Source organism: Pseudopodoces humilis, chromosome 13 (assembly GCF_049639895.1).
Source record: "Pseudopodoces humilis isolate 2021_Gansu_Grassland_sample_001 chromosome 13, ASM4963989v1, whole genome shotgun sequence".
Classification (NCBI taxonomy): Eukaryota; Metazoa; Chordata; class Aves; order Passeriformes; family Paridae; genus Pseudopodoces; species Pseudopodoces humilis.
The window spans coordinates 5,452,993-5,467,767 of NC_142212.1; the positions used below are offsets into that span (position 1 = coordinate 5,452,993).

A 14,775-nucleotide genomic window follows, 5' to 3' on the forward strand; every position below is an offset into this window, starting at 1 on the left:
AATCATTTAGTGTTACTTAGTTGCAGTGTATTTATGAAAGCCAGGAAACACAACATCTTGTGTGAGATAAGAAAAGTCAAAATTTGTTTTGCTCAGCAGAGCCACCAGTATTATCTGTTTCAGGACCCTTGGGAGTGATTGGACTGCCATGTAGTGTAAAATAACAACCCTTAATTACTGTAAATCCCTAATCCCACTGATCCACAGCACTAGTGTGCTGCATGTGCTAATTAATGATGTGCTGTTGGAGCAGGGTAGCAAGTTTTCACTTAGTTCCAGAACAGTTATTCAAAGAACAGCAATAAATGTTTGTAATAGACAACTTTTGTTAACAGCTGTTCTGCATTAACCAGGCCTTAGGGTTTGCCTGTGGGCAGAAGGGATTTTAAATTCCCTCTTTTCCTGCTTCTGTGTGGATGTGGGTGATGGACCACTTAAAGCTCTGCTGTGTACCCAGATTTTATGTGGACTCCAATAAGCAGTGCTGACCATTCCAGAACAGGAAATCAGAGTCAGCCAGAGGGGATTGTGTAGCTGGGTAGTAGATGCAGATCTCAAACCAGCAGGGTATGAATCCCAAACTTTATGATAGGAAAGCCTCTTGCAGGAGGGAGGAGACTGTGGGATGTGGGAGATGTGGTGCCTTGGTGCCTTTCCCCTGGTGTTCTGTGGGCACCACAAAGCTGTGGGAAGTACCTGTGCCATGGAGCAGGCAGCATTGAGGCAGGGAAAGGCAGAAAAACATTGAGCCTCAGAACTGCTTTCCAAGGGGGTCTTTTAGTAGTGAAAGTAAGCAGGACTGTAGGCTGTGGAAAGCTTTTATCTGTTAGGTTCTTAGGTGGTATGTTTTTCCCAAACCAGGATTTTGGAAGAAAAAAGGTTACAGATCTGCACTTCTAAAATGTGCTGAAGTTTGCAGAAGTTTATAGCAATTGAGAATGTTTGCCGTAACCAGATAACCTTCCATCCAGAGAGCCCCCTGCTGTGGTGCTTGGTGTTCAGTTAAACCACTGTCCCTGGGTGGAAATTGGGAGAACCTGGATAATTTTCCTGTTGTTATCATGACTGTGATGTAGGAGTGGTTGGCCACTTTTCCGTGTTTAATTGCTCCAGGGTCTGGGAATGAGCTTTGCTGTGAAAGGTGCCCAGGAGGAGCACCTGAGCCTGCTGTACCCCCTTGCACACGACAGTGAGTCCAGTTGCTCTTACTTGACAGCTGAGGCAACATTCCTGAGGGATCACAGGGATGCTGGCCATAGTCAGGTACTGAGGAGCCACATGGAGACAGCTTGGAGTGCTGTCACCCCCATAGGCCACAGCTAAGGAAATACCATCCAAATGAAATGAAATACCTTGCATTTCTGATGGAGTCAAAATCTGTGCAGGTGTCTGCTGTGGAAAAACTGAGTTTTGCTGCTTGAAAAAGAATGGCTGGGGCTGTCAGAGAAACTTGAGGGGCGGGATGACAGGAGCAGGAGCTTGGCCAAGAGAGGAAAGCAAAGTTTGCCTGGCCTGTGGCTGGTGGAGGTTGCAGGGGGACCTGTTGTTTCCCAGCAGCTGGAGCGCCCAGGACCCTCCATTCCTGCCAGCTGCTGCCAGCCAGATTTCCTGGAGCTGTGTCTGCATGTTGTTCTCTGCTGAGCACAGCACTCACTGTGCTGATGTGTGCAAGAGTGAGTGGATATTTGAAAGCAGAATGCTCTAAGGGATCTCTTCTTACAGCAGATTGCTCAACAGCCCTTGCTTTGTCAGTGGAAGGAAGGCCTTATGCTGGATGGGAGGCGTCAGGAGTTTGTGGCACAGCCTGCTGAGGGGAAGCTGCCTGATAGAGTGCTGGATGTTTATGTTGTGCTGTTTATTTCTATGCTTATGCCTGTGCTGGTTCCTGTTTCCAGAGGTTCCTCCTTTTGCCTGTGGGAGCCTTTCTGCAATATCTTCCTGTTCTGCTGTGAGGGTCACGGGTAGCTGAGTCAAAGTAAAACCGAAAACAGGGTCCACAGTTTGCTGGGGGAGGCCCTGTCCTGTAGGAAAAAAATGTATAAAGGCCAGGGCATAATCAGAACAGCAGCAGTGTTACAGGAAGGTTTTTGAGTTCTTCTGTGTCCTTTGAATCTTTCCAGGGTGAGATGGACTCTTGTGCAAGGCAGGGTCAGACTGCTCCTGCCTCAGGGAGCAGGCTCTGGAAGCAGCAAGCTGCTGCTGGGGCTGGCCAAGAAGAGGATGTATGGCTTGGTAGAAACAGTATTTGGGAAAACTGTGTGGGTTTTATTCCTCCTCCTGTGTTTCCCAGGCTCTCCAGACCGTGTTGCTGCTGGTGTGGGGCTGTTCTCAGCATGGTTCTTTGTCCAAGGGTGCTTTGGTGCCAGGCAGTTGCAGGGACACTTTATGGTCCCAAAAGTAAGGCTGAAACCTCTGTCACCTTTCTGAGCAGCAGCACTGTCCTTGTTGCATGGCTTTTTCCTCCCAGTGTCCATGGCCGTTCTGAAAGTGGGTACAGTCCCAGCTGCCATTATCTCATCTAATGGCATTCCTATGAGTAGGGATCCACTTCCAGTTAATGAGGGTATTGGTCCCTTTCTAAGCCCCTGTTCATCTGGTCTCACTGCTGGCTGTTGTGTTTGTGCCATAAAGCCCTTTGGGGTGCTCATCAGAGGTTATCCCAGTTTTTTCTTCTTTCAGTGTGACAGTTCAGCACAATTGGCTTCCACAGCCTCTTCGTGCTTGCTCAAATTCAAGCTTTCTTTGCTTTCAGCTTTCTTGCCTGCTTATCAATATTCCCTTTGGGTCTGTGTTAGTTGTCAGAATGCTGCTTTTATCCAATACCTCTCACTGACTGAAATAAGCTGTGTCTTCTGCCTTGCCTTAATCACCTCATTTCCTTTTAGCTTCATGTTTGAGCTGTCTAGCTCTTGCTGCTTGTGGACTAATTTCCAGTACCTCTGGATTCCTGCATTTTGATGTGCCATTTCATGCTCCATTTAATTTTCTTTGAATCAACATCAGATGTTCAGCTTAAAAGATTTCAGCCTGTATTCTGGGAGTGCCTGTGGAGACCTCTCTGCAGTCCCAGGGAAATTCTGGGTACGTCGCATCAATTGCTAAGAAAAACACAAACACACCAAATGCCATCATGTTCCGTTGGTTTGTTGTTGTTTTGGGTTTTTTTTCCCTATAACTATGCAGAATATGACTTGTTTTGCTAACTCCTTGTGTTCTTAGCAGATACTGATGCTTTCCCCTTGCTGCAGAAGAGATGTGTCTTTCAGAAGCTTCTTTTTGAAACAGGGTTGTTGCTTTGCTTTCCTTCAAAGAGACGTGTGAGTGGGTCAGGCTGGTGTGTGCAGAGATTTCCAGTACTTGGACAACTCTGTCCATCAGCATTTTCTGTGTGTGTTCCCAGAAACCTTGGTGTTTATGGTGGAAAATGGGGATTTACCCAAGGGCTTGAAGGCTGATGCAAAGGAAAGGGCTGATGTGGATTTAAGAGAACTGGTAAGGGCAGAGCAATGGTGGCAGAATCCAACCTCCAAGGAGAATCTGGTGCTGCTTGTTTATATCCTGCTTTCATAAGAAATGGCTGAAAATCTAGAAATTGGAGCTGGGGAAGGGATTGAATTGCTTTTTGAGTTGATGAGTTTTGACTGATGGAGTTGTGTGTCTGCATGTGCTGAGAGGGCCCCTCATGGGACTCTCCTTTCCCCAGAGTTGGACTGCAGAGACTTGTTTTGTATGTAAACTCTAATAAATGTGGTTATAAAACCACTGGAGCATTCCCTGATGTCAGTGTGACATCTGCCACATGCCATGTGTATCCCAAAGTGCATTTAAACTTTATGTTACCAGCTCTTCAGGGAGTTATTCAGAGTTCTTCCAGTAATTCCAGTAATCACAGATAGGATCAGGATTGGCTTTATGGCTGTTGGTGTTAAGGAATTACTTCCTGGAGTGTGCTCGCAACAAGGAGAGGCGGGCTTCCCTCCCTCAAGATTTTATTGATTCCTGTGTGCTTTATGGCCTTTGCAGGGTTCTCATTTTCCTTCCACTACATGCATAAAGACCGAGAGAAACAGTAGGTTAGAAAAATGTGGTTTAAACAATGGTTAATGGAAAACAATAGTCTAAAAGCTGTAACACTGAGACCTGCATATGGTGTACAGGGATCAACCGTCCTGCCAGACCTGCTGTGATACAGGTCTGAGGGATGCATTTCACTGGCAGCACAGATCCTGCTTTTGGCTGTCTGGGGGGCTCTGTAAAGCTCCTGGCACTGGGACCAAGCCTGGTTCTGACTCCTGCCCAGGGGCTGGGATCTTTCCTGCTGTTTTACAGAGCATTTTGAGGAAAGAAGCGTTACAACTTGCTCTCCTTTTGCGACATGTAACAGCTGCGTGCTGAGCAAAAGCCATGGCTGCCTGTGAGACCTTTGCTTTAAAATGTTATTTTTATTTATTTGTCTTTAAATTTTCAGAATGTAGGTGTGAATAGGTCGAGAGAAGAAGCTTTGAGGACAGTCCCCACCCACCTATAGCTGCAGCTTCTGGGGCGGCAGCCCTTCCTCCAGCAGCTCAGGGCCCGGCGGTGTCAGAGCGGGGCGGGATGGACGTGCCTCCCCTTCCCTTGGAGACATTTCGAATGTGATTCCACTTCTTTGGACAAAACCTGTGCTCGTGGATAACTCAAAAGGTATCAGTGAAAAGATTGTGGGAAGCAGAGCAGAGTTGGTTTTAGATTTTTCTTATGTAAATTTGTGCAGTTTCGGTGGGTTTTTACTGTTCGTCCGTGGATAATGCAAGGTGGTTAATTGCCCGTGTTGATTTTACTGTCAGATTTTAACTAGATTTTATTTTCTTTTGTAAGTGTTTTTTCAGAGAGTGCTCTTATTTTTACTGTGAATGATTGCCTAGAATTACATGGAGTTTTTTTGATGGTGTATCTAACCTGGGCAAAATTCTGCATTTTGAGCACTGGAGGCTTCATGTTGCAAAGCTGCTTTAAATGGGGAAGCCCATCAGCTCTGATAATTGTCCTGTGTTTTAAATTGAACTTTGGTTTGCCAGCCACAACTTCAGATTTTTCTGAAATTCACAAGGGAGATGTTCCCTTTGGAAAAATCAAAGCATTAAAGCTGGATTTGCTGCCTGGGAAATTCTGCTGTTTTAGCAAGATTTTAACAGTTTCCAGAGAGCAGGTGTATTTTGGAGGGCAGTGGGAGACATGAGTGTGAGTGACAGCTGAGGAATGAATCAAGAGATGGAGAGAGTCACATCCTTTCTGCTGCAGTTATGGGAGGGGATGAGCAGCTTCTCTGAACCTGGAAGGGAGGGGAAAAGGATTCAGCCTGTCAAGGGCTGGAAAAGCTGCTTGTCTTGCTAGTGTTGTCATTATATTTTTAGAGAACTTTTGGAATGAATTTCAACATAATAGTATATGTTTCTCTTTTATAGCCACATTTAATACCTACATCAGGAAACAGTACAGAAAGGTTAGGTGAGTTTAACCATTCTAACAGCTCATGCAACAAAAACACCAGGTAAATGCTGAAATAATTTTTAACATGGCACACTTGCCTTGGGGTTTTTTGTTTTGTTTTTAAGCACTTTCCATCATCCCAGTTCTTCATTGCTCTTTTACACCTAGTGAAACTCCAGTGCTAAAAATGGAATTTTCTGTCTGTCAAGGTCACAACCTTTTAACTGTACTAAATCAAAGTGTATTTTGTATGTGTGTTACCAGACAACTGAAGTGAGCTGCCAGCACTGCTGCTGGCTCTAGCTCTGAAATGAGGAGAAACTATTCTTTGGTAGCTGGACTGTTTTTTTCTAAAGATTCTCTCCAATTAATTGAGCTTTTACCATGTGAGTTGTTGGGGTTGTTTTGTTGTTTTGTTTTTTTTTTCTTTCCTGAATTCCTGTGTGAAATACCAGGCCCTGGTAACATAGTTTTGCAGGCAAGGGCTAAATTGTCTTTTGTTTGTGCAGGGTTTATACAATAATGTGCTGCTGTTGTGTTTTTTGTTGTTTGGTTTTTTTTTAATAAGCTAAATTCAGCAATATATTCAGCTTTGGAAGTAAGCCATAGTGCATTGCTGGGTTCTGTTTCAGAGGAGGAATGTGGAGGGTGCAGAATGACCAGGAACACTTTGCTTCAAGCGCTGCTGTCTAAAGCTTTGTGTGTGTGTGTGTGTGTGTGTTATGGTAATGCCATTTCAGACCTTTATTAATTCAGCTGTGTCCATAATTGTGGGGTGAGGAGAGAAGCCTGCCTGGCACTGCTCAGAGAAGTGCATTTATTGAGGTGTGGTTAACAAGGCCACCTTTGTAGCACAACTGAAGGAGCAATATCCCCTCCCACTGTGGTGTGGGAAAGCAGGGCTGTGCTCCAGGCAGCCCTCGCTCCTCTGCTGGGACAGGAGGGGTGGTTAAACAGTTTTTACACTGAGAATGTCAGGATTTATCTGTAAAAATCCCAGGAGGCTGCATTAGAGAAGTGGATTTTACTGGCAGACTGTGAGCTTAGACCTGGCTGAAGAAATGTGGGCAGAAATGCTTCCCTCAGTGAAAGCTGAGCCCAGGGGCTGCTTCTCTTTGCTGACAAGCACGGCTTGAAGTGTTTCCTCTGCCCCTTTGTTTTACCTCTCTGATCTGTCAGAGGTTCTGTAACATCCTTGAGGCTACAATGTTCTATGTACAGTAGGTATTTTTATAGCCTGCTTTCAAATATACTGTGATGAGTGTTTTACTGCAATGGGTGTTCAGTAAAAAGAGTTGTATACAAGTGTAAATAAACTACTGTGCTGATACTTGAAGAGGAAAAAAAAAATAAAAAGTTGTTGGTTCTAGGGTAGGAAGGTACTAAATCAGTGACTGCATCTGACCCTGGCTGGAGAGAGCAGGTGTGGATGATGAATGTAGATTTGAGCTGAATGTAGATTTGGAGTGATGGGTTCTCCCAGGCTGTAATCCTAACTGCTGTTCTGGGAAGGCACAGTTAAGAATTGCCATTAATTGTCACTTTCTAAAAGTGTGTGTCCCCCAGTCCTGACAGAACAGTCATTGCCAGGGGAAGGGAAAACCCTTGTCCTGACCTTTGTGTTTGTACCATTTGACTGCCTGTGTTCTGTGTGTGCCTGGCTCAGATACAGTCTCTCAAATGGGATTAAACCATCCTTTCTTACATTGTTGGCCTTTGTTGTGATCTTTCAGACAAATGTAATCATTTGACCTTTGATCCAAGTAATAAAGATCAAATGCTACAAGATGCACTGATGTGTGTTTCTTTCCATGTCTATTTCCAGTGGCTGAAGTGCCAGGTGAGTGTCCCTGAGCCTCAGCAGGGTTCCACAGCTTCCACAAGCTGGGTTTAGGGAGCTTAGGTATCAATGTAAGGGCTAAACTAGTTCACCCTCTGGTTGCTTTACTGTGACAAAGTTGAATCCTACTGATTCAAGTAGGAAACTCAATAATGGAGGAAGAAGTTGGAAGATTAAATAAAAGCATACCAGGATTGCAGGTGGAGGAGAAAGGTAAGACTTTATTAACTTTACCTGGTCACTGGGATTAAGATCTGCTCCACCCTCTCAGACCTACACTGTTCTTACATTTTCTTGAACATGCTGCTGGTGTTTGGAAAAGCTGAAAACCAACAGCCAAATGCTGCCTGTCAGTACAAGTTTGTATGCAGAGGGGGGAGCTGGAGGGCATTAAATTTGCAAGGGTACTTAGCCTTCAGAATGACAAGGACAAAATTAATTACTGCTTTGTGCTTCTAGAATTATGTACTCACATTTTTATGTCTTGCTGATTGCAGCCCCCCAGGTGGTAACCACTTGTTTCTTCTCTGCTAGGTGAGGAGTGTTTTCATAATTTTTTAATTCTACTGTGTATTTCTGTTTGGGGAGCAGGTAACTTCTTTGTTTGTTTTAGAGTTTTTAGGCTGCTTTCTGAACAAAATCCTTTAATAGCTGAAACTTCCTGTAGTATGAGGATGATCCAGAGCTGATGGGTGAGTGAGCCCAGATGGTGCTCACAGGTGGCCCTGGGGTGCAGCAGTTCTGCAGAGGAGGTGGAGGAGCTGCCCCAGGCTGTGGAGCTTTTGTGCCTGTGCTGCCAGGAGGTGTCAGTGGTGCAGGGCAGGGCCCTGTGCAGGGGCTCACAGGACAGGGCTCCTGTGGAGGAGGGCTGGAGGAGCTGCTCTGCAGAGGAAAGGGAACTGTGCCCCTGTGTTGTGAGTACAGTCAGGCACAGCTGTGGCAGCAGGAGGTGCTCCTGATACCTCAGGTGCCAGCTGAAGGAGCTGCTGTATGAAGCCTCTTGAGCAGATCTGGCACTTGTGACTCCAGAACAAAGCAGGTGAGCACAGGGAGCCAGCATTCCCACAAGGAATACTTAATACTACTTAAAATTTGTAACAGCTTCCCACTGCTGCTGGCACACACATTTGTAACTTCTTACCTAGAAATGTGTATCTGCCTGGGTGAAAGGGCCCAGCTCTCACCCTGGAAAGCAGAATCACGTTCTGGTGAAAAATGGCCAACCAGAAGTGACTCTGTAGCTTTTGAGAATGGGAAAAGCTCAGGTTCCTGCTCTCCTCCCTGCAGCACCTCGCAGGGCACTGCTTGTTCCCCTTGGACTGGGGTAGGTAAACCACGCCAGCCCCAGCTGTTTGGAAATGCCAGCTGTGTTCTGCCCCTTCCAGCCTCAGTCTGGCATCTGAGTCATGCTGGCATTACCTGAGTTACCACAAGAAGCTAGAGCTGTTCTTAAGGAGCAGAACAAAGGCAGCAGTCTATTTTGTTTTTGAGTCTCTACAAAGTATTACAGCTTTCTGCTGCTCTTGCAGCAGGATTAACAGTCTGAAACTACCCTGAACCTCCAGGGTGCTCCTAAGAGTTCTGTAGCATTCCATAAGTCTTGGGTGAACTGACACTTGTACATTTTTTTCTGCCTGCTCAGTGTTGAGAAAATCAAATAATTTGTAATGTTTTGCAAAGTGTTACAAGATACAGAAAACGTTGCTTCAGCCTGAATTTTATGAGCTGACTGCAAGGTGAAGGTTTGGGAAGGAGCTTTGCAGCAATTACATTAGTTTTTCTTTATCACTAATGGCTAAAAATCAAAATTCAGAAGTAGTTGTTGCAAGAAAGCAGGATCTGGAGCAGGAGGAACACAGCTGCTGTGTTACAAACAAGCAAGTAAAACTGGAAGAAGGATTTTGTGTTTGGCAGTTACACAGAATAATTCCTCAGGAAGAGCAGACAAGTAACGCTGCAGTCATGACCTGGGCTCTGTCCTGCTGTGACTGTTGTGGCTCTGAGCAGGAAGTGGCATTTAGTGGCAGAACCTCACATTCCCAGGCAGGATCAAGCTGCTCTGGGATGCTGAGGCCTCTTTGTCTCATACTTGGACTGCCTTGGAATAAATATGCAGCATTTTTTCAGCAAAAGCACCCCTGAGCAGTTTCCCACAGCAGCTGGTGTCACACAAGGAATCTCTGCTTTTGCCTGACACTTCCTTTTGTTTAATTCACAAAAACAACAAATATTTTAAGAAAGTGATCAGGGCTGACCAAGCATTATTGTTTACTGTAGTTTAAAGACAACTTGAGTTAAATTGTATATAGTTAAAAATCATAGAGGCATGAATGAAAGTTACATTAAATAAAAGAACCAAAGGGCTCAAATACATTTTAAAAAGACATCTTCTGTTCCCCAATGTCTTCTCTCGAGCAAAATATACAGCACACACATATATATATAACATAACTACATTCAAGTACCAAACAGAATTTACATTTTCCCAAACAGAGAAAATAATGCACATGATTCACATACCTTAAACCCAACCATGCATAGAAACACTGCCAATAAATCAGGAGTTGAACACAATTCTTCACACTACCGTGTATAATTCTGAAGTATCGACGTTGTTGGGATGCATTAACACTTGGGAGTCTGGGTTTGTAAAGTGTAACCCTTCATTAAAGTCCAGCTGGCCAGAGACTTACTTGTTCAAGATCTGTTCAAATTTTGGGTTAATAAAAGAAAATCCATCAAATGCAGACTGATCCATGGACTCAATCAGGTTTTTGTCACTGTAAGACAGTTTTGGCTTCTCGCTCAGAAATTCTCTGTCAAAGTTGTTGTAGTCACTTGCTGATTTCTGTGGTAGAGAGGGAAGCAGTTTGAGACAAACTTTGTCATTTTCTTTTAGAACAAATTAAATACAAAATGTTGGGAAGTTAGTCTTTTAGCTCCCTCCCTCCTTCCCCTGCTTTAGAGAGAGAAAAAAAAAAAATCTCATTTCAACCTATTTTAAAAAGACTAAGATTATAACTGGGCACTTTCTTAGTGTTAGTTGGAAAGCAACAGAAAAACCAAATGCAAGTTGCTTTGGAGAAGAACCAACTGGATTTGAGATTACACTGGGTTACCCAAAGATCATCTGTTGACAAAAGCAATGCAGCATTAATTTACACATCAGACCAACATTTCTTGCTATATTAACCAAAATGTTTTAATTCCTGAGAACATTTTACAAGTTGTACTTGTTCAGAGAATAAAGCAATGCCCTATAGCAGCTGTTTTGTGTTTCATAAATATTCATGTAACTAGAAACTGTTTTACACTCTGAACCACGAAAGATTTGTTTATAGGGTCCTTATGTTCCCAGATTTCCCACTTTTCTGAGAACAAGCAACACAAAACCTTGTGTGTTGGAAGGGGACAGCTCTCCACAGAGCAGATTTTAAAAAGACTCTTGCCTCCAGACCATTTCACCTGTTCTAGTAAGAGGCTGGAGAAACACTGGTTTGGATTTTTAACCAGGTGAGCTGAAGCAGCAGCATCCACTGTGATACAGACTGAGTTACAGTCTGTTGTGTAGGTGTTTTTCCAGGTAACATCAGGCATGTACATTAATTCCAAGTTCAGTGGCTTAGAGAATGCTGCTGCTTTCTGCCCTTGGAGATGCCTGGGTGAGTTTGAAGCAGCAGAGATATAATGCTTGCAGAGTCCCTGCAGTCAGGGAGCAGCCTGGAGCTACTGCTGCTCCCATGTGGCATTTCAGAAAAACAAACTGCAAGGAACTGTGAACATTCTGACACAGAGGGGAATGGAGATTAAAGCTTTCTGTTGGTTTTCCTGAACATTCTAAAGAAGCTCCTCGAGAGCACTGGGAAGACAATCTGCACAGGAAGATCTCAGGGCAGTCAAAGGAGTACAGTGCACCTGTGCAGAAGTGAACCATCCAAGAACGGTGGGCTTACAGATACACAACTTTCTCATGTGTAAAATGTGAGGAGAGAATGGCAGTAGGATCCTTTGTGCAGGCACAGAAGCCCTTACCCTGGGCTGCTGTTTGCTAAAAACAAAGAACAACCCACATACCACTTTTGGCCTGAAGGGAGGGTCCACCTCCCTCTTCTCTAGCGCTGTCCAGTTAATTGTTTTGAAGAAAGGATGGTCTCTGATATTCCCAGTGACCCCAAGTCGTTTTGCTGGATCCCTTTCAAAGAGCTGCAAGAGAAGACACCCAGCAGAGCATTAGAACTGCTCCAAAGGTGCACAGCTGTGGAAGAATTACAGGTATGATGCTAAAACAACTAAGGGTGCTGACAGCAAACAGAGCATTAGGAATCTGACCTGGCTTTCTCTTTGTAAGAGCAATCTGCTGATAAACAGCTCTTTTATTAGGAGATTTGTCTCTCCCTGCACAGAGACATGACCCCAAGCTGATCATCAGTCCTACCTTTTCTAATATATCCTTTGATTCCTTGGTAATCCAGCGTGGGTAGTGAGGGGTGTCCACTCGGATTGACTCAAACAGTTCATCTTCATCATCCCCATGGAAAGGGGACTGGCCAATCAGCATCTCATACAGCAGCACCCCAAATGACCACCAGTCCACAGAGAACGTGTAGCGCAAACCCTGCAGGATCTTGGGCCACACAGGAGGGAATACAGGTAAGAGGTCAGAAGCAGCAATACATCCCAAAAACCAGGAGAGGTATTTGAAGAGAGAATCTTTAATGACTAGAGCACTTAGGGGAAAAGTAAAAATCCATCTCTCTGAGCAATTGTGGACAATGAGGCAGAGCTGTGGTTTTACCCTAGGCTGCTGTTGGTGGGAATGTGGCCAGCTCCATGGACAGCTCTTTGCTCTCCTTCAGAAATTTTCTCCCTTAACTTTAAGTAATCATAGACTTAAAAAACATCCTCTCTAGTTTCTTTACAAGATGAAGGGACAAGCAAGTAGTTATGCAAAGTAGATTCATAAAAAAGTCTTTGACATAATTTGTAACTTTAAAAGTCAAATACCATAGTTGAGCTGCTTTGCAAATGAGATTAAAAAAAAAATAACTGTAACACACAGAATTAAACTCTCTGAGATTCCACTTAAAAGCTCCTCTTGTTTTGAATTCTGGTTGGTTGCACAGGGACAAGTCTGTCCTCCATCTGCAGTGCACATACACAGATTCATTTTGCAGGAGCCTCATGGGTGTGCTGGCTACACCTAACCCCTAGCTCTCAAAAAACTGAGCATTTTAACTTTCCAAACCCATTTCTTTAAACTTACAGAGCATTTTAAAATCTCAAGTACTCTCTATAAAAAAGCACAATTTCTTTCTCTGATTTCTACCTCTAATTAGACTGGACTTTCCTGAACTATCAGTCTACAAAGAGGTGATTAATCACAGCAGCTCTTGTACCATCAGGGCACTAAATCCCTGCCAGCAGTGTCTGTGTGGGCCATACTGACCTCGGGAGCGATGTAGTCAGGGGTCCCACAGAAGGTGCTCGCCTTGTTGTCACCAACAACGTTTTCTTTGCACATTCCAAAATCAGCTATTTTGATGTGGCCTTCTTTATCAAGCATCACATTGTCCAGTTTTAGGTCTCTGCAAGAAGTATTTTAAAAATGTTGTGCTTTAAGTGGTTTTTGTAATTAGATGCACACAGTTTATTTACTGATAAACACCTCTCCAACTGCATATACAGAGGCTTTTCAAGAAAATAATCATCCATCAACATAATCCATCCAAAATGGTACTTCTTTGTGCTTTGAAAGCATGAGGGACAAGGGAAGAATTCTCTCCTGTTAAAGAAAATAAGAGGCTGAGGTGTACATATAGAATGTGACCTTATAATTGTCCACATTTGCTTTCAGATCCAGAAGCACAGCCAGAGCTTCTGTTGCTGCTGGAAGGCAGCGTGAGTTAATGCCCCAGCAGCTGACACAGCAGTGCTGCACCAGCTCCAGGGCTCAAAAGAAGGATTGTGTTGGGTTCTGAGAGCCTTTGGCAGGAATTTGATTGTCTGACACTTGCCCAGCTCTTAACACTACCTGTGACTTGCTCCTGGTTACAGCCCAAGTTCACGTGGCATGGCCTGTGAGGGGTCCAATTCATGTCTTTTCTCAGAACAACACTATTCAACCAAGAAAGAGCTTTTTTCCCAGCAGTTTCCAAAAGCTACATTCCCTCCCTTTGACCATGCTGCATTTTTTGTCCATCTGGCTGCAAATGCACATACCAAGGAGGGCAGGCTGAAGAGAAACTGAACAGCCCTCTGCTTACCAAGGGCTGAAATAGAGCAGAGAATTTCACATAAGAGCAGGGCACTCCTTTCTCCTGGGTAACTGAAGTTCCCAGTACCAGCAGTGGACCACGGTCTGGCCCTTGATGCTTCAACCTGGTGAGGCAGAAGCATCAATGTGGTTTCATCAGAAGGCAAAAGCAGGGAACTTCACCTTGGTGGTTTGCTCAAGGAGCCTCTCCCTGACCTCCACACTAAATAGATTCTTGATTGGAAGGCAGTGTTTGAAAATAACTGAAACAAGACTTCTTTTGTGTAGCACAAATCCCATTCCATCATTCCAGTTGCCAAGGAAAAAACTACACAAATAGAGATTTATCTCAGGCATGTTAATGGCCTTGGAACTACCTCAGATCTCTGACAGACAGCTTGTGCTTTCTAGATCAGTCAGGAATCCAAAGATGCATGAAGTGCTAAGACAATTCCCAGGTCCCAGCCTGGAGCTAGCTGGTACTCACCTATAAATAATGCCTTTGCTGTGAAGAAACTGAAGCCCACATAAAATTTCAGCTCCGTAAAACCTGAAAAGACCAAAACATCTTTTAATCTTTGCTCAGTTATAACAGTCAATGCAGGTAGCCAAAATAATGCTGTGGGCATCCTTTCATGGAGTGAGAAGCACTGTACACATCTTTTAAATCCCAGTATCTCTGTGTTCATGCAGCCAGCTGCTGTAACCTGCAAGTTAATCCCTTCACCACACATCGGCAGTGTCCAACACCAAACAGCAGAGGGGACACAGCAGCAGCTGCTGTAATGCTCAGCACTATCAGGGAACACCATCCCTTTCCTCCTCTTTACTAACACAGTCTTGGTGTAGTTTTAGTGACAGGCACGTGCCTTTTGAAAGGGAGCTACTGGGAGCTCAGCCCTCCAGAATTGCTGCAGGAGGGACTGGGCACCAGTGGCAAGGTTAGAATTGGGCCTCACCTGTCTCCCTCTGCACCTGCCTGGTCACAACAGACAGACTGAAAAAGGCCATCACTTCAGGTGATAATCTTGGGGACATGAAGGAAAATCTGAAAGAATGCTTCCCTCTGCCCCAAAAAGCATAATTTATTTTTTTTTAATTGGAAAAATACAAAACTATTTCCATTTCTGTATGGCAGATGAATGTTGGTCCAAAACAAATAGGCACAGAATGTACCCAGAGAGGATGCCAGAGGCACAGATGTTTGCTGGGA

General features: G+C 44.3%; 2 protein-coding genes across 11 annotated transcripts in view; one reads left to right on the forward strand and one right to left on the reverse strand.

The window, feature by feature from the left end:
• The window catches only part of LOC102112058 (6-phosphofructo-2-kinase/fructose-2,6-bisphosphatase 4), a 50,703-nt gene extending 43,442 nt beyond the window's left edge, over positions 1-7,261 (forward strand). For all 7 annotated transcript variants that reach the window (XM_014251751.2, XM_014251752.2, XM_088061717.1 and 4 more), the window contains one exon: positions 4,469-7,261. Coding sequence is in view for 2 of the 7 variants with exons in the window: in XM_005522177.3 (XP_005522234.1) it covers positions 4,469-4,528 (60 nt within the window). In the remaining 5 variants the exon portion in view is untranslated. The remainder of the gene's footprint in view (positions 1-4,468) is intronic.
• Positions 7,262-9,560: 2,299 nt separating this feature from the next.
• Positions 9,561-14,775, reverse strand: part of PRKCD (protein kinase C delta) — a 60,328-nt gene continuing 55,113 nt past the window's right edge. For all 4 annotated transcript variants that reach the window (XM_088061831.1, XM_088061830.1, XM_088061832.1 and 1 more), the window contains exons 14-18: positions 14,050-14,112; positions 12,756-12,894; positions 11,745-11,933; positions 11,384-11,512; positions 9,561-10,157 (exon numbers count right to left, since the gene is read on the reverse strand). In XM_088061831.1, the coding sequence (XP_087917957.1) occupies positions 9,999-10,157; positions 11,384-11,512; positions 11,745-11,933; positions 12,756-12,894; positions 14,050-14,112 (679 nt within the window). In that variant the 3' untranslated portion in view covers positions 9,561-9,998. The remainder of the gene's footprint in view (positions 10,158-11,383; positions 11,513-11,744; positions 11,934-12,755; positions 12,895-14,049; positions 14,113-14,775) is intronic.